This window comes from Oryx dammah, unplaced genomic scaffold (assembly GCF_014754425.2).
Source record: "Oryx dammah isolate SB20612 unplaced genomic scaffold, SCBI_Odam_1.1 HiC_scaffold_10, whole genome shotgun sequence".
NCBI classification, from domain to species: domain Eukaryota; kingdom Metazoa; phylum Chordata; class Mammalia; order Artiodactyla; family Bovidae; genus Oryx; species Oryx dammah.
The window spans coordinates 75590199-75611973 of record NW_024070194.1 but is presented as its reverse complement, the minus strand read 5'-3'; the positions used below and the strand labels follow the sequence as shown (position 1 = coordinate 75611973).

Below are 21775 nucleotides of genomic sequence, written 5' to 3'. Positions count from 1 at the left end.
AAAACCCAGAAATGACAAAGATGATAGAATTAGTAAACAAAGATATTAAAAGTTACTATAATTGTACTCATATGCTCAAGAAGTTACAGGAAATATTAAATATGTTAAGCAGATACACAGAAGACTTTTTTTTTAAGATACAAATCGAACTTCTAGAGATTAAAAACTACAATGTCAGAAATGAAAAATAAACTGGATAGGATTAACAGGTAACTAGGTGTTGCCAAAAAATAATTAGTTAACTTGGAAACAGTAGTAGAAATTATTCAAAATGAAACAAAGAGAAAAATGGATGGGAAAAATAAAAAAATTATCAGTACCACTGCTGCTGCTACTGCTGCTAAGTCGCTTCAGTCGTGTCCGACTCTGTGTGATCCCAAAGACGGCAGCCCACCAGGCTCCCCCGTCCCTGGGATTCTCCAGGCAAGAACACTGGAGTGGGTTGCCATTTCCTTCTCCAATGCATGAAAGTGAAAAGTGAAAGTGAAGTCGCTCAGTCATGTCCAACTCCTAGCGACCCCATAGACTGCAGCCTTCCAGGCTCCTCCGTCCATGGGATTTTCCAGGCAGGAGTACTAGAGTGGGGTGCCATCAGTACCACTATGAGAGGTCAAATACACATGTAACTGGAATCCTAGAAGACAGAAGAGGAGGGATCAAGAAAGACACATCTGAAGAAATAGCCAAAATTTTTCCAAATTTGATGAAATATATCATTACATATCCAGGAAGCAAAATGAACACAAACCAAAGACATTACAAGAAAACTACAGACCAAAGTCTCTCATAAACACAGATGCAAAAAGTATTTACAAAAGTTAGTAAAGTGGATCCAGTAACATATAAAAGGATAATACATTGTAACGAAGTGGAATTTATTCCAGGAATGCAACTTTTACTTTAAGAGTCAAAAATCACCCAATCACTGTATCAACTGACTAAATAAGAAAGATCAGCACAAATAGATGCAGAGAAGTATTTGAAAAAGTACAATGCCCATTCCTATTAAAAATTCTCAGCATATTAGGAAAAGAAGGGAACTTTCTCAACATGATAGAGAGCATCTAAGATAAACCTATAGCAGCCATCATGTGTGTGAAAGTGTTAGGCGTTCAGTCATGTCTGACTCTTTGCAACCCCATGGACTGTAGCCTGCCAGGCTCCTCTGTCTATGGAATTTTCCAGGCAAGAATACTGGAATTGGTTGCCCCTTACTCCAGAGGATCTTGCTGACCCAGGGATCAAACCCATGTCTCGCATAGTGCAGGCAAATGCTTTACCATCTGAGCCCTGAAGGAAGCCCATCATATCTAAGGGTAAAGAATAAACGCATCCTCCCTAAGATTACAAATAAAGCAAGGGTGTTCACTCTCACATTTCTATTTCACATTGCATAGGAGATGCTAGCCAGTGCAATAACAAAAAGGAAATTAATTAAAGGAATGCATTAAAAAGGAGGAAATAAAACTATTGTTATTCCCAGAAGACAGAAATATCTATGTAGAAAACTTTATGGGATCTATAAAAACAAAATGAGAACAAATGAAGTTAGCAAATTTCCAAGCCAGAATATCAATATAAGGAAATCAATTATATGTCTATATTGGTAAGGAACAACTGGTATTTAACTTTTTAAAATATGTAATTTATCACAGCATCAAAAAGAAACACTTAAGTATAAATTTTTTAAAAGCTGTGAAAAATCTATACACTGAACACTGTTCGGAGAAGTTAAAGAAGACCTTAAAAAATGATTAAGTTAAAAACCTAATCAAAATTCTAGCAGGTTATTCAAAGAAACTGATGGGATAATTATAAAATTCACATGAAAGTGCAAAATGCCTAAAATGGTCAAAGCAATTTTGAAAACAAAAAATAAAGCTGAAGAACAATGTGAGAAAATTAGATCACTAATTCCAAACAACTATAGGATCACCTCATGACATTATTTTAATACAGAGATGGCCATTGCTTTTTCACATATATTTCATCTTTGTAAAACATAAAAATATTATACATATCCCCTTTGACAACTGCTTCATCTTGTTCCTTCCTTCCTCCTTCCTAGAGGTAATTACGGTGTGTCTCACGACCTTTCCAGAAGTTTTTTGCACATCTATGTCCGTGTCTATGTAGACTTAGAAAATCAGAATTCTAGCATACCTTGGAGATACTGCAGGTTCAGTTGCAGACCACCACAATTAAGTGAACATCACAATAAAGCAAGTCACACAAATTTTCTGATTTCCCAGTTCATATGTTTACACTACACTGTATTCTATTAAGACTGCGATAGCACTATCCCTAAAATAATACTGGACACACCTTAATCTAAAAACAGGATATTGCTAAAAAATGCTAAGCATCATCTGAGCCTTCAGCAAGTCATAATAGTAAACAACACTAAACATCACTGATCACAGAGCACCATTACAACTATAATAATGAAAATGTTTGAAATATTGTGAGAATTACCAAAATGTAACACAGAGACATCAAGTGACCAAATGCAGTTGGGAAAAAGGCTCAAGGCACAACTACCACAAACCTTCAATCTGTAAAGAAAAATACAGGATCTGTAAAGCACAATAAAATGAGGTATGCTTGTGTTGTATGTGTTTACTACCATAAAGGAATAGATGAGAATGAGAAAAGCTTAAATTCTGGACAGCTGTTACCTAGGGCAGGGCCAGAGATGGGGTCAGGGTATGAGTATGGGTCAGCAGAAGGATAAGGATGCCTTTAGCAAGGATTGCATCTACACAGCTTCGAGTCTCTTGGTAATGTTTTGTTTTCTTAACCTGGCTGGTAGGAAGCAGGGATACCTTGAATATATTTGGGTAAAAAGATTTCAAGATTTTTCAAAACTATATTATTTTCTATTACTTGAAATTCAAATACAGTGATTCCTATAGTACCACTGTCACAACTTTCAATACAGGATATTAATGTAACCTTAACAGCCAGGCATACTGAACATATATGGTACTGAAGACAGCTGAGTATAAGACAGTCTTGAGGCATAATTGTTAATATTATTATCCATGTTATTGTGAAGAACAGTATGGAGTTTCCCTAAAAAACTAAAAACAGAGCTATCATATGACCAGGTAATCCCACTCCTAGGCACATATCCAGAGAAAAAGATGAGCCAAAAGGATACAGGCACCCCAGTGTTCACTGCAGCACTGTTTACAACAGCCAGGACATGGAGCAACCTACATGTCCATGCATATTTCACTTCAACAGGTGAACTATAAAACATTACATATATTTTATATGTATTGATGTTGAAAAAATCTCTAAGACATCCCATTTAAAGAAAAAAAGAAAGTTTCAAACTAATATGTACATTGATTTTTTAAAATATGCATAACTCTGTTTACAATGGCTAAGGCGTGGAAACAACCTAAACGTCCCCTGACAGAGGAATGGGTAAAGAAGATGTGTGGTGTGTGTGTGTGATGGAATATTACTCAGCCATGAAAAACAATGAAACAATGCCATTTGCAGCAACATGGGTGGACCTAGAGAGTGTCATTCTGAGTGAAGTCAGACAGAGAAGGAGAAATATTGTGTGACATCCCTTATATGTGGAATCTAAAAGGAAATGATACAAATGAACTTACTTACAAAGCAAGAAGAGACTCACAGACTTAGAAACTGAACCTCTGGTTGCCAGGGAGAAGGAATAGTTAGGGAGTTTGGGATGGTCATGTGCACGCTGTGATATTTAAAACGGATAACCAACAAGGACCTGCTGCATAGCACATGGAACTCGGCTCAATTTTATCAGGCAGCCTGGGTGGGAGGGGACTTTGGGGAAGAACTGATACATGTATATATACGGCTGAGTCCCTTCGCTGTTCACCTGAAACTACCACAACGTTGTGAATTGGCTATACTCCAATACAAGATAAAAAGTTCAAAATAAAAAAATTTTAAAAGTGGATTAAATGTATCATTAGGCATGTTAACAGGATGTGATTACATTTTGCAAACAGAGAAATTTACAAAACTATATAAGGGTGAAATACAATGGTAAGGATTTGCTTTAAAATACTATAGGAAAGAGAAAGGTTACATGAGACAGATGAAGGGCAAAAATATTAATTATTGGAGCTAGATGATAGGTTTGTGCAGGCTCTTTACAACATTCAAGTTCAAAGTTTTTTTTAAGGAAAAGTATACTTTAATGCTGCAGAAAAGATGTAATCTTACTAATGTTAGTGTCAAAATGTGTTTCTGCAGAAGAATAAAATTAAGTACTTTTATTCTGAGAACTTCTCATTAAAATGAGTTTAGACTCTAGACTCAAACATGTAAGATATTTTTAAAGTCCTATAATAAAAAGATCCCAGTTAAGCACTTATTAACAGCAAAAGCATCTCTACAATCAACTACAAAACCTAAATTAACTCTGATCTCTTTTGCACATTAATCCATAATATTCTCTTCCATCCAGAGCTCTCTCTTGAAACAAAATGTTTTGAGATCACAGAACAAAGAGTGTCGTCCTCTCAAAGGCAACCTCCTGCTGATGTGTAACCAACAGCGTCAGCCTTCTGTGGATAAAAATAGCCTTAAACACTGCATGCACCAAAGACCAAAATCCTGGAGAAAGATGAAGAAGAACAGAGCAGTTACCAGGGAGGGATTCGGCCGGCTGAGAGTTTGCCCTTCTGCCCTTCACACAAGAGTCTGTTTGCGACTGAGACTGGGTTCTTGATTCCTATAAAATAAAATCAGCAGAAAGTGAAATCAGAAAGTCTTCAAGTTTCCCACTCAATTTTGTGGCTGTTTCAATGAGACAACTTTTAAGTATCAATATCTTGGAAAACTTTCTATAAATATACTAATGAAAACCGTTATTTATCATGAACAATAAGGAGCAAATCAAATATATGAATACCTACAGGTATAAGAACAGAACAAATATAAAAACATATATTCTCATTTTATCATGTGCTATAGCAGAAAAGACTGAATTTGAAATAACACAAATTTAAATTAGGTTCCTTTTTAATAGATTTCAGGATAGAATTAAAAATTTAACTGGAAATTTGCCATCTATTATCAATACCATGAACTTCCTCTAAGGAATACACCTGAGTACAAACAGCTTCATATTTCTCCTTAGGAAGAAAAATTAATGGACAAAAATTTTAAATCTCACCTGCAAGAAAGAATAAAGTCCTACAAATGGGGAGAGAGTGGGGAGAAGAGACCAAAGGCATACAAGACTGAGACTGACATGGCTAGGATTGCTTCCAGGAGGGAAAACAAAATGAAAAGGGAGAAAAGGGTGCTTCTCCAGAGGAAAAATAGGATAGGAGGTATTAGCGTGAAAAAGAACTGCCAGGGTGACAATAAGAATGACAAGTATGACAATGATGATGACAGAAGACGGTGACAGTAACCTAGGATCCAGTATGAGCCAGGCCCAGTGCCAAACCTTAACCAGTATCAGATGATTTAGTGGACACTTCACCTCTATCACATAAGTACAGTTATAAACCCTATATGATTACTGAGCAGACATTTGCAAAGGTTAAGTTACCTGCCCAGGATCACATGCTGAGATTTTAACAGAGGCAGCTAATGACCACACCCTTGACCACTGACTTATAGTCTCAGGACACTATTAATACAAAAATGAAAAAAAAAAAAAAACCAGGATATAAAGAGACTGAAAAATCTCAGATTAAAGAACAGATTGACTTAAAACTAGATATTTAGCTAAACACGAAAAACTACTGTCTCCCACTAAAAAAGGATAAACTATCAAAAGAAGAAAAACTCAGATCTCTGTACGAAGCTCTTAAAATAAATTTATTTCTGTGTATGATGATTCAGTGGCATAAAGACATTAATTAACTGATAAATTAACATAAATTCAAAGCTATAAATTCACCATCAAAGCTTCAAAAGGACATCTATGATGTATGAAAAACTGACTCTGAAGTTTACCAGGTAAACTTTGTAAAAAAAAAAAAAAAAAATGAACAGGCACTCATCTTACAAAATACTGTTTCTTACTCAAAGCTATTGTAACTGAGTGTGGTTTGTGTACAAAATAGACAAATATATCAGTGGAACAGAATAAAGCTAAAGTTGAGATACACACATGTGTGAATGAGGATATTTAATACGTAATATGGACAGTATTGCAAATGTAGGAAAGGATGGATTGTCTGTGAGAGGTGGACAGAACAGAGCAATGGGGGTCAGACTGCTTTATAACTGTACCAGCTATCAGTGGGTTGCTTTGTAGCTATAAATGCACCCTTGGTTGCCTGATGGGTAAAAGTGGGCATGGGCCATCTAACCACGCAGCCGAGGCCAGCTGGCACATGGGTCAGCTTTGTCAGGAGAGGGCACTGGAGACACAATGCAGAGGCCAGGCTCCTGGAGTGCACAAGCATTCACACTATGTGACCCACACGGCTCTCTCCAGCGCCAAGTGCCTGCGGGGTGCAGCTTCCTCCAGCATTCGCCCACCACATGTTTTCCCCACTCCTGACTCAGGCCACAGCAGCACAGCAGACAGCCCCAGAAAGAAACAGACCATAGTCACGGATCCCAATACCTTCTCCCCAGTCCCACACATAGCAAAGGATCCTGTGGGGCTGGCTGCCTAGGGAGCCAAAACCCCAGTCCTCATCCCAGGAACAGAGGTTTACCTCCCACAGCTTCCTGAGCTCTGTGTGCCCACCTGCCAGTCTGAACCCCACAAGACGGTTTCTGCTCCCACTGGAATACGGCCTGGGTAACCCAACAACTTCTCTGCCAGACAGCAGGCTGCAGCCACACCTTGTTCAGTAAGGTTTGAACTTCCTTCCACATTTTCCTTATATGGGTATTTCCCCTTTGCTCTTTACATTAAGCTTCTCCAGTTTAAACTGCTGTGTGGTTTCTGTCTCCTAGCTGGACCCAGTCTGATACAATAAACTTGGACAAATTACTAAATCTCTCCTGTGTCTCAGATTCCTCAATTATAAAATGGGGATAAAAGTATTGATCTCAGAAAGTTTTCCTGAGCACTAAATGATTTAAATGACTATGGTAATAGTCACCCAATAAATGGTTGTTGTTATTATCCTTTACTATTATTACTCAATAACTATACAGGGACAATTTGTTGATCATTCCAGATACTGATCAACAAACAATGCGTTCAAGGAGCCAATGAAAAATAAATTATACATATATTTGAAGAATATGTAAGTGACTGCATGTACAATTATGACTGGGAGCTGACCGTGGCATAGATCATGAACTCCTTATTGCCAAATTCAGACTTAAATTGAAGAAAGTAGGTAAAACCACTAGACCATTCAGGTATGAACTAAATCAAATTTCTTATGATTATATAGTGGAAGTGACAAATAGATTCAAGGGATTAGATCTGATAGAGTGCCTGAAGAACTATGGACGGAGATTTGTGACATTGTATAGGACACAGTGATCAAGACCATCTCCAAGAAAAAGAAGGCAAAAAGGCAAAATGGTTGTCTAAGGAGGCCTGAGAAATAGCTATGAAAAGAAGCAAAAGGCAAAGGAAAAAAGGAAAGATATACCCATTTGAAAGCAGAGTTCCAAAGACTAGCAAGGAGAGAGAAAAAGGCCTTTCTCAGTGATCAGTGCAAAGAAATAGAGGAAAACAATAGAATGGGAAAGACTAGAAATCTCCTCAAAAAAATTAGAGATACCAAGGGACCATTTCATGCTAAGATGGGCTCGATAAAGGACAGAAATAGTATGAACCTAACAGAAGCAGAAGATATTAAGAAGCGGCAAGAATACACAGAAGAACTGTACAAAAAAGATCTTCACAATCCAGTTAATTACGATGGTGTAATCACTCACCTAGAGCCAGACATCCTGGAATGTGAAGTCAAGTGGGCCTTAGGAAGGAAGCATCACTACAAACAAAGCTAGTGGAGGGGATGGAATTCTAGTTGAGCTATTTCAAATCCAGAAAGATGACGCTGTGAAAGTGGGGCACTCAGTATGCCAGCAAATTTGGAAAACTCAGCAGTGGCCACAGGACTGAAAAAGGTCAGTTTTCATTCCAATCCCAAAGAAAGGCAATACCAAAGAATGTTCAAACTACCACACAATTGTACTTATCTCACACACTAGCAAATTAACGATCAAAATTCTCTAAGACAGGCTTCAACAGTACTTGAACCGTGAACTTCCAGATGCTCAAGCTGGATTTAGAAAGGCAGAGGAACCAGAGATCAAATTGCCAACATCTACTGGATCACTGAAAAAGCAAGAGAGTTCCAGAAAAACATCTATTTCTGCTTTATTGACTATGCCAAAGCCTTTGACTGTGTGGATCACAATAAACTGTGGAAAATTCTGAAAGAGATAGGAATACCAGATCACCTGACCTGCCTCTAGAGAAACCTGTATGCAGGTCAGGAAGCAAGAGTTAGAACTGGACATGGAAAAACAGACTGGTTCCAAATAGGAAAAGGAGTATGTCAAGGCTGTAAATTGTCACCCTGCTTATTTAACTTACATGAAGAGTATCATGAGAAATGCTGGGCTGGATGAAGCACAAGCTGGAATCAAGATTGCCGGGAGAAATATCAGTAATCTCAGATATGCAGATGACACCACCCTTATGGCAGAAAGTGAAGAAGAACTGTCTCTTGATGACAGTGAAAGAGGAGAGTGAAAAAGGTGACTTAAAGCTCAACATTCAGAAAACTAAGATCATGGCATCCAGTCCCATCACTTCATGGCAAATAGATGGGGAAACAGTGGCAGACTTTATTTTTGAGGGGGCTCCAAAATCACTGTAGATAGTGACTGCAGCCAAGAAATTAAAAGACACTTGCTCCTTGGAAAAAAAGTTATGACCAACCTAGAGAGCATATTCAAAAGCAGAGACATTACTTTCCAACAAAGGTCTGTCTAATCAAAGCTATAGTTTTTCCAGTAGTCATGTATGGATGTGAGAGTTGGAGTACAAAGAAAGCTGAGCACCGAAGAATTGATGCTTTTGAACTGTGGTGTTGGAGAAGACTCTTGAGAGTCCCTTGGACTGCAAGGAGATCCAACCAGTCCATCCTAAAGGAAATCAGCCCTGTATATTCACTGGAAGGACTGATGCTGAAGCTGAAACTCCAATACTTTGACCACCTGATGTGAAGAACTGACTCCTTCGAAAAGACCCTGATGCTGGGAAAGATAGAAGGTGGGAGGAGAAGGAGATGACAGAGGATGAGTTGGTTGGATGGCATCACTGACTCAATGGACATGAGTTTGAGTAAACTCCGGGAGCTGGTGATGGACAGGGAGGCCTGGCATGCTGCAGTCTATGGGGTCACAACGAGTTGGACACAACTGAGCGATTGAACTGAAGTGAAGTGAAGTGAATTCGCTCAGTCGTGTCTGACTCTTTGTGACCCCATGGACTGTAGCCCACCAGGCTCCTCTCTCCATGGGATTCTCCAGGCAAGAGTACTGGAGTGGGTTGCCATTTCCTTCTCCAGGGGATCTTCCCGACCCAGGGATCGAACCCGGGTCTCCTGCATTCCAGGCAGACGCTTTAACCTCTGAGCCACTAGCGAATCCCAACTGAACTGAACTGAAAACCTTAAGAAATGCAAAACCCATAAAAAGGAGAATAATAAGTCTGACAAATAAAAATTTAATTTCCAATATGATAAAGCACTTTATAAACAGGGTTAAATGGCAAGCCACACAAGAAGTGTAAACAGAGAAATGCTAATGGCCTTGAAAAATATGAAATTTCATTAAATGCTAATAATATCTCATAATAAAAGAAATTAAAACTAACTGAAATGCTCTTCATGCTGTCACAAAAATCAGAAAAGATATAGAAGATTACAACAAATGTGTAAGTAAACTGACCTAATTAATATATACAGAAAACACACCCAACAACTACATAACACTCTCTGGAAGTTCACATGGAACATTCATTAAAATACAGCATAAGCAGAGCCACAGAGTAAGTCTCAAGAAGTTTCAAGGGGTTGGAATCTTTCAGACTATGTTCTCTGATGACAGTAACATTAAACTGGAAGTCAATAAAATGTTTAGGCAAATAAATCTGACAACTCATTTTAAAAAGACAAATTCCTTGGAAAATACACATAAGAAAAATATAGATAGTCATATAACTGGTAAGAAAATTGAAACACATGTATTTAAAACTTTCCACAAAGAAAATTCCAGTAATTCAAAATAACCAATGAATGCTTCCAAATAATTTTGAAAAATCATTCCAATTGTATGCATACCCTTTCAAAGAATAGAAGAGAAAAAAAAAAACCCAACTCATTTTATAAAGCCAGCCAAACATGATTCCAAAATCTAAAGAGAATATTTTAAGTTAAGTAAAATTAAAGCTGATCCTTACATGAACATAGATGTCAAAATCTTAAACATCAGGAAATCAAATCCAGTGGATGTAAAAAACAAGACTCAATCAAGAAGACTTTATGCCAGGAATGAAAAGTTGGTTTAGCATTCAAAAAAAAATTGTAAATTTTATTGTATCTACAAAATAAAGAATAAGAGTCAAAGATGCAGAAAAACACTTAATGTCAGTAAACTAAAACTAGAAACAAACATCCTCAATCTGACAAAGAGCATTTATGAAAATCGTATAGCTGGCAGCACACAGTATGGTGAAATACCTGAGTCCCCCTCTGAAGTCAGGAACAAAATCAGGATGTACACTATCATCACTTATATTTAATACTGCACTGAGTCTGAGCCAGAAAAATAATGCCAGGTAAAAAACAAAAATGTTAAATATTGGAATGGAAAAAGCAAAACTGTCATGATTCAAAGATGGTGTGACTGTGTATATAGAAATTATAAAAGAAATTTATCTTTCTAACTGCTTGAATTAACAAAGTTATCAAGACCACTGAATACAAGTCCAATACACAAACCTCAACTGTATCTCTAAATACAAAAATAATTGGATACTAATATTTTAAAATATATACTTTAATACCCATAAAAAACATCTGGAATAAATCTAATAGCAGATATATAAGATATCTATATTAAAAACCATAAGATATTGCTGAGGAAAGTAAACATTACTTATATAGATGTACACATTCCATGTTCACAACAGAAAGACACAATATTATTAAGATGTCAGTTGTTCATATATGGTTCTATATATATATTCAATGCAATACCAATCACAGTCTCAGCAGGGTTTTCCTATGAACACTGACAAGTTGATCCTAACAATTTTATGAAAATGCCATAAATTGAAAAATAGCCAATACAATTGTAAAGGGGGAAAAAGGAAGCTGGAAATCTTATAAAACCAGACTATCAAGACACAATGTCAAGCTATAGTAATCAAGACAGTATAGCACTGGTAATGGCGTAATAGACAGAACAATGGAATTGAAGGCACAGAAACAAACTGCCACACATGCAGTTATCTCATCTGCTAACACTCTTTGGAGGAAAGGATTCTCCTTTCTACTGACAGTGGCAATAAGCCATCTGGATATTCATAAGAGGGAAAATAAACAATGTCGGTTCCAACTTCACCTATTCTAAAATGAATCTGAACTTCATAAGAAAGCTAACTATGAAGGGTTAAAAACAATAGAACTGCTATCTTCAACAGGAAGCTACCCTCAAATTTTTGAGTAGGCAAAGATTTCTTAAAATACAAAAAAAAAAAAAATTAGCCATAACATAAACAGTTGATGACTTAAACCTCATTTAGAAGACTGAAAAGCTGGACCAGAGACTGGGAGTAGATATTCCCAATACATGTATCTGACAAAGGATTTATATCAAATATATAAAAAGTAACCCAACAAATCTATTTTAAAAATCCAATAAAAAGTACACAAAAAACAAAAACACAGTACACAAGGATATCTCAATGGCCATGACACATGAAAATGTTCTCAGTGTCATTAGTCACCAGGGAAACTCACATTAAAACAGTAATACCACTACAAACATATCAATTGGCTAAATTTTGAAAAGAGTGGCAATACCAAACATTGCCAAAGATGTCAAGTAACTGAAACACTCATAAATCGTGGGAGTATAAAGGTAACAACTACTTTTGAAAACTGGGCAGTTTCAACTATAGCCAAACACATATGTATCTAAACTTACCATTCTAAATCCTAGGTTTATACTCAAAGGAAGTAAGTGCATATGTCTACCAAAAAACTTGTACAAAAATATGCACTGGAGTTTTTTTATTATTATTATTTATAAGAGTCAAAAACTAGAAATTATTCAAATATACACCAAGGAGAACAAATAAGTTCTTATATACTCATGCAACAAAATGCTGCTACCACAAAATTAAAAAGCTATTGTGATACAAATCATACATCAATTTCACAGGCATAAAAGTAAGCAAAAGAAAACAGACACAGAGGGGTATGATTCCACTCATATGAATTTGAGCCAAGGGCAAATTAATCTATAGTGCCTAAAGTCAGAACTAGGGGAGAAGGAGGAGCAGGTGGGATGGGAATACCAGTGATATAAAGTAAGAAGAGGTATAAAGAACCTGTCTGGGAATTTGGAAAGGGTTTCTATTTTGACATGGAAATCTTTTATGTCTGGATTTTGGGTGGTGGTTTACAAGGCTATATACATGTAGGAATTCACGAAGCTTTATATTTAAATCTGTGCCCTTCATGTATATTTCACTTCAATAAGTGAACTACCATACGTTATATACATTTTATATGTAGCGATGTTTAAAAAATCTCTAAGACATCCTGTTTAAAGAAAACAAGAAAGTTTCATAATAACTGATATCATTATTTTTTATCTACCATTAAAGCTTCAAAATACATTTTTTTAAAATATGTGCAAAACTGTATTTCTATTACATAGAAATACAGATAAATGAATTTTATTTTACTGGTTAAACCCTCCAGGGAGAGTTTTGGAAGGAAAGATTTGGAAGATCAAAGGTAAATTTTATTTATATTATTTGAATTTCTTAACAATAAAAATATATTATTAGTATATTCAAATAATTGCAAAATTAATGGAATATGCCAATTCCAATTTTAAATGTCTGTAATCTCTTGCGGGGATGAAGGATAATGATCACACTCTAAGCAAAGACTTGGACATACGCTGTTTCACTGTTTTCTTTAAAACTATCTATAGGTAAGACTTTATGTTTTAAATTCAATAAAAGAAAAAAATGTTTATTTTCAACATTATTACAAGCAAGAATGATGAAAACAACTGGGCTGTCTTTAGGAGGAATGAAATGGTAATATTCAGTTTTTTGTTAAGAGTAGAGATAATGTGCTTTGAAGTTTACATACCACTCAGTGCCCCAACAGCTCCAAAATTCAAGGATTTTCCATCCATTATACTGGCGTCACATTCAATTTCACCCAAGAGATTTAGATTAGAACCCATTCCTGCATTTGTAAAAGGAGAATCCTAAAAGATAAAAACAAAAATTAAAATACCATTAGTCTTTTTTTTATTTACCATTAGTCTTAAAGAAAAATTGCCAATGCTTAAAAAACTCTTCGAAACACGAGGAAGGTAAAGAACACTTCCCAACTCATTGTATGATGTCGATACAACGCTGACTCCAAAACAAGACAAAACAAGGAACAAAAACTACAGATCAACATACTCATGAATAGTCACACCAAAATCCTCAAGGAAACAAAATGCAGCAAAATATGAAAGAATTATATACCATGAACAAGGGGGATTCCAGGAAAACAAGTTTGGTTTAATAACTTAAACTCACTGTAATACATACCAAAACAACAACAACAAAATCATATTAATAGACCAATAAAAAGTAGTTGACAAAATTCAAAACACTTTCATGAGAAAAACACTCAACAAACTAGAAATAGAAGGGATATACTTAACATGATAAAGGGAATCTACAAAAGTAAGTCTAGAGCTAACATCATAATTAATGGTGAAAGACCCTTTCCCCTAGCATCAGGAACAACACAGCAATGCTTGTCTCACCACTTCTATTCAAAATTATAGTGTATATTCTGGACAGGATAATTAGGCAAGAAAAAGAAACAAAAAGCATCCAGATCAGAAAGGAAGAAGTAAAATTACCTCTTTTGGAAGATGAATTTGTACACAAAAAAAATCCTAAAATCTCTATTTAAAAACTACTAGAATTGATAAAAAAAGTTCAATGGGGTTGTAGGATATAAGCTCAATATGCAAAAGCCAATTGTATTTCAGTACATCAGCAATGAAAAATCTGAAAATGAAATTAAGAAAACAATTCAACTTATAATCACATCAAAAAGAATAAAATTCTTAGGAATAAATTTAACAAAAGAAGTGTAAGATTTGTACATGTACATAAAACATGTTTTTAAAAAATTAAAGGCCTGAATCAAAAGAAGGACCCATGTACATAGAACAGAAGACTTAGTATCTATAAGATGACCCAGAGAGATAGTATGGGGAGGAAGATGGGAGGGGGGTTCAGGATTGGGAACACGTGTACACCAGTGGTGGATTCATGTTGAAGTATGGCAAAACCAACACAGTATTGTAAAGTAAAATAAAGTAAAAAAAAAAAAAAAGAGAGAGAGAGAGAGAGAGAGAGATGGTAATACTCCCCAACTTGGGCTGATTCAATACAATCCCATATCAAATCCTCACTGCAGTTTTTTTTGCAGAATTTGATAAACCAATTTTAAAATTCATATATAACTACAAGGAATTAAGAACACTCAAGACATTCAGTTCAGTTCAGTTCAGTCACTCAGTTGTATCCGACTCTTTGCCACCCCGTGAATCACAGCACGCCAGGCCTTCCTGTCCATCACCAACTCCCGGAGTTCACTCAGACTCACGTCCATCGAGTCAGTGACGCCATCCAGCCATCTCATCCTCTATCGTCCCCTTCTCCTCCTGCCCCCAATCCCTCCCAGCATCAGAGTCTTTTCCAATGAGTCAACTCTTCGCATGAGGTGGCCAAAGTACTGGAGTTTCAGCTTTAGCATCATTCCTTCCAAAGAACACCCAGGACTGATCTCCTTCAGAACGGACTGGTTGGATCTCCTTGCAGTCCAAGGGACTCTCAAGAGTCTTCTCCAACACCACAGTTCAAAAGCATCAATTCTTCAGCGCTCAGCTTTCTTCACAGTCCAACTCTCACATCCATACATGACTACTGGAAAAACCACAGCCTTGACTAGACGGACCTTAGTCAGCAAAGTAATGTCTCTGCTTTTTAATATGCTCTCTAGGTTGGTCATAACTTTCCTTTCAAGGAGTAAGCGTCTTTCAATTTCAAGGCTGCAGTCACCATCTGCAGTGATTTAGGAGCCCCCCAAAATAAAGTCTGACACTGTTTCCCCATTTATTTCCCATGAACTGATGGGACCAGATGCCATGATCTTCGTTTTCTGAATGTTGAACTTTAAGCCAACTTTTTCACTCTCCTCTTTCACTTTCATCAAGAGGCTTTTTAGTTCCTCTTCACTTTCTGCCATAAGGGTGGTGTCATCTGCATATCTGAGGTTCTTGATATTTCTCCCGGCAATCTTGATTTCAGCTTGTGTTTCTTCCAGTCCAGCGTTTCTCATGATGTACTCTGCATAGAAGTTAAATAAGCAGGATGACAATATACAGCCTTGACATATTCCTTTTCCTATTTGGAATCAGTCTGTTGTTCCATGTCCAGTTCTAACTCTTGCTTCCTGACCCACATACAGATTTCTCAAGAAGCAGGTTAGGTGGTCTGGTACTCCCATCTCTTTCAGAATTTTCCACAGTTGATTGTGATCCACACAGTCAAAGGCTTTGGCATAGTCAATAAAGCAGAAATAGATGTTTTTCTGGAACTCTCTTGCTTTTTCCATGATCCAGCGGATGTTGGCAATTTGATCTCTGGTTCCTCTGCCTTTTCTAAAACCAGCTTGAACATCAGGGAGTTCACAGTTCACGTATTGCTGAAGCCTGGCTTGGAGAATTTTGAGCATTACTTTACTCGCGTGTGAGATGAGTGCAACTGTGCAGTAGTTTGAGCATTCTTTGGCATTGCCTTTCTTTGGGATTGGAATGAAAACTGACCTTTTCCAGTCCTGTGGCCAATGCTGAGTTTTCCAAATTTGCTAGCTTATTGAGTGCAGCACTTTCACAGCATCATCTTTCAGGATTTGAAACAGCTCAGCTGGAATTCCATCACCTCCACTAGCTTTGTTCATAGTGATGCTTTGTAAGGCCCACTTGACTTCACATTCCAGGATGTCTGGCTCTAGATGAGTGATCACACCATCGTGATTATCTGGGTCATGAAGATCTTTTTTGTACAGTTCTTCTGTGTATTCTTGCCACCTCTTCTTAATATCTTCTGCTTCTGTTAGGTCCATACCATTTCTGTCCTTTATTGAGCCCATCTTTGCATGAAATGTTCCCTTGGTATCTCTAATTTTCTTGAAGAGATCTCTAGTCTTTCCCATTCTGTTCTTTTCCTCTATTTCTTTGCATTGATCGCTGAAGAAGGCTTTCTTATCTCTTCCTGCTATTCTTTGGAACTCTGCATTCAGATGCTTATATCTTTCATTTTCTCCTTTGCTTTTCACTTCTCTTCTTTTCACAGCTATTTGTAAGGCCTCCCCAGACAGCCATTTTGCTTTTTTGCATTTCTTTTCGCATGACATTAGTGTTTAAACTTTCAGCTTCCTTAGCGTCCTCTCACATAAGGACCATGACTGAGAGAGATACTAGGAGTTGGACTGGGGCCGGGGGGAAGGAGGGTGTCATCTCATTGTCTCTGGCAATCCCCATGCCCTAGCCCCTGTTTCTCTTTTCTCAATATTGATTAAAGGTGAGCTTTCAAAGGCTGCCCAACCATAAGTTATGCTTTAGCCCAAGCCATTGTGCCTTCTGATGTTTATGGATTCATGGAAGTAGAAGCTAAGAGGAGTGTGGACGGGCTAGTGGGTAGCACAAAACATCAGGGAAAATGAATGTTTGCTTGGTTAGGGTCCCTGAAATGGCCCAGGCCTGGTGGGTACCAATTAACCTTTGTAAGGCCTAGAAGTCCTAGGCTATCTATCCAGTGTTTCATGCTGTATCACACAAGCCCCTTTGCCAGGGTGGGCCCAGATGCTTTTGAGCTGGACCACATGTGGACAGTCTGGTCCTTGCTGACTGGCAGGACAACTCCTAGGAAATGTCTTAGTGCAAAGTCAGAAGTCACCAGATGATGTTGAGTTTCTGTCCCTGAAAAACTAAGAATGGGGTTTAAGGAAAAACTGGGGCTTCTTTTTAAAATTAAAACAAAACAAACAAAAACAACAAACGAATAGTCAAAACAATCTTTCAAATAAAAAAACAAAATTGGAGGGCTCACACTTGAGGTTTTATAACTTACTACAAATTACAGTAATCAAGACAGTGTGACAGAGACATACAGCTAAGGACAGATATATAGCTCAATGCACTAGAAATGTCCAGAAGTAAGCCTTACGCTTACGGTCAACCCATCAAGGCTCTCACGGAAGAATACTGGAGTAGTTTGTCATGACAAAGGTCTGTATAGTCAAAGCTAGGGTTTTTCCAGTAGTCATGTACGGATTTGAGATTGGACCATAAAGAATTCTGAGCAGCAAAGAACTGATGCTTTCAAACCATGGTGCTAGAGAAGATTCTTAAGAGTCCTCTGGACAGAAGGGAGATCAAACCTGGAAATCAACCCTGAATATTCACTGGAAGGACTGATGCTGAAGCTGAAGCTCCAATACTTTGGCCACCTGATGCAAAGATGGCGACTCATTGGAAAAGATCCTGATGCTGGGAAAGATTGAAGGCAACAGGAGAAGGGGATGACAGACGATGAGATGGACGTGATTGCTTCAACTGACATGAATTTGAGGAAACTCCGGGAGATAGTGAAGGACAGGGGAACCTGGTGTGCTACAGCCTATGCGATATCAAAGAGTTGAACATGATTTAGTGACTAAACAACAAGTCTTTTCCAAAAATGGTGATGGATCAACTGGACATCCAATGCAAAAGAATATCTGAGTCAGAAATCTCAATCAATCCAGAAAATTAACTCTGTTCTAAGCTAACACAAATACTATCCAGGAAACCAGGGCAATTCTTTATCCACCTAAAGACCACCAAATGTACAAAATCATCTACAAATGTCCCCAGTTTCTTGAATTTCTGCTAGACCCAAGGAAAACTGACCACAACACGAAGATCTCCATCATATGTGTTAATACCTATAACTTGAGCAAAGAAGTCAGGGATTTGAGACCAGGCCTTTTGTCCTAATGCAAATAGAAAACCTAATTGTCCATAGGATTTTACAAATAAGATCTCAGGGGAAAAAACTACAAAAGGATTGTAAAATTAAATAGAAAATGAATGATACAGACAATAAGTATTTTGAGAACTCAAAGGGAAATGGGCCAGTATGAAGAAGTTAATAGCAGTCTTCCTGAAGAATGTATAACACAAAAGCAAAAACTGGTCAAAAAATTCCACTTGGTGGATATGCTGGAAGCGACATGTAGGCAGCCATAAAGTGTCAGAGTCACAGAAGACACATTTAGGAAATATGGTTGGCTGGAGCCAAATAGATTGTTCCATGTCACTCATCAGAATCTGGACTTGACTGGGAAAATGCTGAGAAGCTCTTCAAGCTTTCTATAGAAACAAAAGTCAAGTATATTCATCAAGGAAACATAAACTGATATTCACATATTATTTGAAAAGGAAGAGGAGGAAATTGAAATGAGATAGACCAAACGGAAGGCCTTTTGACAATGTAGGTCTGAAATGATTCCAACAGGGAAAAGGAAGAAGAAAGAGAAGGAAAGGACCATAACTTCCAAACTTGGGAGACAAATAAAACCATTATTAAGAAAAAGCACTTTCTAAGATGAAGGGAAGAAAGTGGATAATTAGGTGTAACGAGTTTGAATAAGGCCTTCCAAGTAAATATTCTACCTAAATCATTTCACAACTTGATCTTGGGAAACAGAGCCAACTTAGGACAGACTGTGGTTTAGAATGGATAAAGACTGAATTTTTACCCTAGATTATTTCCTTTTTCTCTTTTCTTTTCTTTTTTTTGAGCAGAGAAAGGGTTTACTGCAGGGTCAAGCAAGGAGAAGAGGTGGCTTGTGCTCAAAAACCTGAACCCATATATTAAAAAATATAAAAACCTAAGTCAGAAACCTCTATGACACTGAAGAGAGAAACTGTACAAGTAACACAAATTACCACTGTGTGTGTTTGTGTGTGTGTTAGTTGCTCAGTCACGTCCAACTCTTTGTGACCCTATGGTCGCATTCCTTCTCCAGAATTACCACCGTATTTCAAGATTTTTTTTTACTCTACATAACCTTGCCAATCACATATATCTTTCAAAATATGTGAGAAAGGAATTGAAATGTGAGAAAACTTTAAATTTAAATTTATGGATGCTTCAGTAATTCCCAAAATATACATACAACAATATAACAGTATACACACAATCTCAACAATCTTTAAAATGAATGAGCTCTATAAAATCAGGGTTTTCCAGGTGACTCAGTGGTAAAGAATCCGCCTACCAATGCAGGAGACGTGGCTTCGATCCCTGGGTTGGGAAGATCCCCAGGAGTAGGAAATAGCAACCCACTCCAGTATTCTTGCCCAGAGAATTCCATGGACAAAGGAGCCTGGGGAGTCACAAAGAGTAGGACATAACAGAGCACAGACGCACATGCACACTACAAAGTTAATTTGAATGTAATATCGAATGCAGTATAAAAATATAAATACAAATATAATGCAGGAGACACAGGCGGAGAGGATTCAACCCCAGGGCTGGGAAGACCTCCTGGAGGAGGAAATGGGAACCCACTGCAGAATTCTTGCCTGGAAAATTTCATGGACAGAGGAGCCTGGTGGGCTACAGTCCATGGGATTATAAAGAGTTGGACATGACTGAGAGACTGAGCAAGGATACAAAGTTAGAAATCACAAAGTGAACAAAACCAAATTATTCTAAAAATGACTCTTGCCTGATGGCTTAAATTTGATATCTTAAAAATATGCAAGAAAAAAGGATATAAGCAATTTTTTTTCAAAAATATTTCTCCTACTTCAAAATACATTTATAATGTCAAAAGTGTGTCTACTAAACCTCTACTTCTGACCCTGAAGCCATAATAGGGATCATATGTGTCCTCCTAACTAGAAAATCAGACAAAACATATGAAATAGACAGACTCCATTCAATAGCCGGCACAGGACTGTAATCCTGAGAAAAAGACACAAATCGGGTGCCTCCAATTAATCCCTAGAGATACTCTTCAGGCCACAGCAGAAAGAAGAGGAACCCAAAAAAGAACCAAAATTCTTTCAAAGTTGAGGAGACAAAGTTAGAGGTTCATGGAGGCCAGGAAAGCTTGACTATGCAGTACCAGATGCAAAAAGGAGAGAGACACAGAGAGAATGCCAGAGGCCCATAGGGCCCTCACCCTACAGGCGCACCAGCCTACAGTGCCTGAGAGGGCTTCCAAAGCCAATGAAAGAACCTCAGAAAGGAGGAAGCCACATAGTTCATGGCACTCACAGAGGGGAGAGTAAGTCAGCTCCCACCAGCCAGAGTGAGGACATCAGGAAATATCTCAGAAGGTAACATCAAGAGTTGGGCCAAATCAGTCCTACAAAGAAGGCAACTCTAGCCTTGCACTAGCGAAGTTTTAACGATGCCACAGAAGGATCAAAACAATCTAAACCAACAGTGTCCCAGAACAAAGTCCTACAATATTTGAAGAAATACTACAATATCCAACTTCCAAAGATGCAAAACTCACAGTGTTTAAAAAAAACAATGACCAGCACGCAAATAAGCATAAAGCTATGGCTCATAACCAGAAGAAATTATCAAACAATAAAAACAGATCTAGAGATGACAGTTGATAGCATTAGCAAACAACTCTAATGTTAACTAACAACGTTAAACTGTATGTTCAAGCAGATACAGGAAAAACATGAAGAAGGAAAAAAAAGGAAGCCATTAAAAAAAAAAAACTTCTAGAGATGAAAAATATAATAATCAAAGGTAAAAACTTTGATGCAAAGAAAGAGTTTCACATTAGGTAAAAAGGAAATCTGAATAAAGTATGGACTTTAGTTAAACATATCGTGTCAATACAGGTTCATTAATTGTTAAAAATGTATCTTACTAATGTAGACTCTAATCAGGTATTGGGTATACTGAAATTCTCTGAACTACTTTCTCAGTTTTTCTGTAAATCTAAAACTGTTCTAAAACTGAAGATTTATTTTTAAAATATCAAGCCACAGTCTGGGAGAAAAATTTTATAAAACATAAAGGTAAAGGACTTGTATCCAGTACATAAAAAAATCATACAACACAGTTAAGACAATCCAAAGTTTTTAATGGGCAAACAGTTTCATGTACAGATTGCAAATAATACATGAAAAGATGCATAATAGCATTAGTCATTAGGGAATGCAAACTAAAACCACAAAATACCACTAAAATGGTTAAATTTAAAAGGCCAACAATAGTGAGTTTTGGCAAGAATGTAGAGCAACTGTAACCCTCATACACTGCTAGTGAGAATAAAAATAGCAAAGAATTTGGCAGTTTCTTTAAAGTTGAGCATACATTTACCATAGATCCAGCAATTCTACTTCTAACTATTTATCCAAGAAAAATGAAAGCATATGCCCACATAAAGACTTAAATGAAAATGTTCATATCAGCTTTAATCAGAAC

General features: G+C 37.2%; 1 protein-coding gene across 3 annotated transcripts in view; it reads right to left on the bottom strand.

The window, feature by feature from the left end:
* TASP1 (taspase 1) overlaps positions 1 to 21775 on the bottom strand; it is a 267226-nt gene that overhangs the window by 206646 nt on the left and 38805 nt on the right. For all 3 annotated transcript variants that reach the window (XR_005722453.1, XM_040248289.1, XM_040248290.1), the window contains 2 exons: positions 13341 to 13461; positions 4648 to 4732 (listed from right to left, as the gene is read on the bottom strand). Coding sequence is in view for 2 of the 3 variants with exons in the window: in XM_040248289.1 (XP_040104223.1) it covers positions 4648 to 4732; positions 13341 to 13461 (206 nt within the window). In the remaining variant the exon portion in view is untranslated. The remainder of the gene's footprint in view (positions 1 to 4647; positions 4733 to 13340; positions 13462 to 21775) is intronic.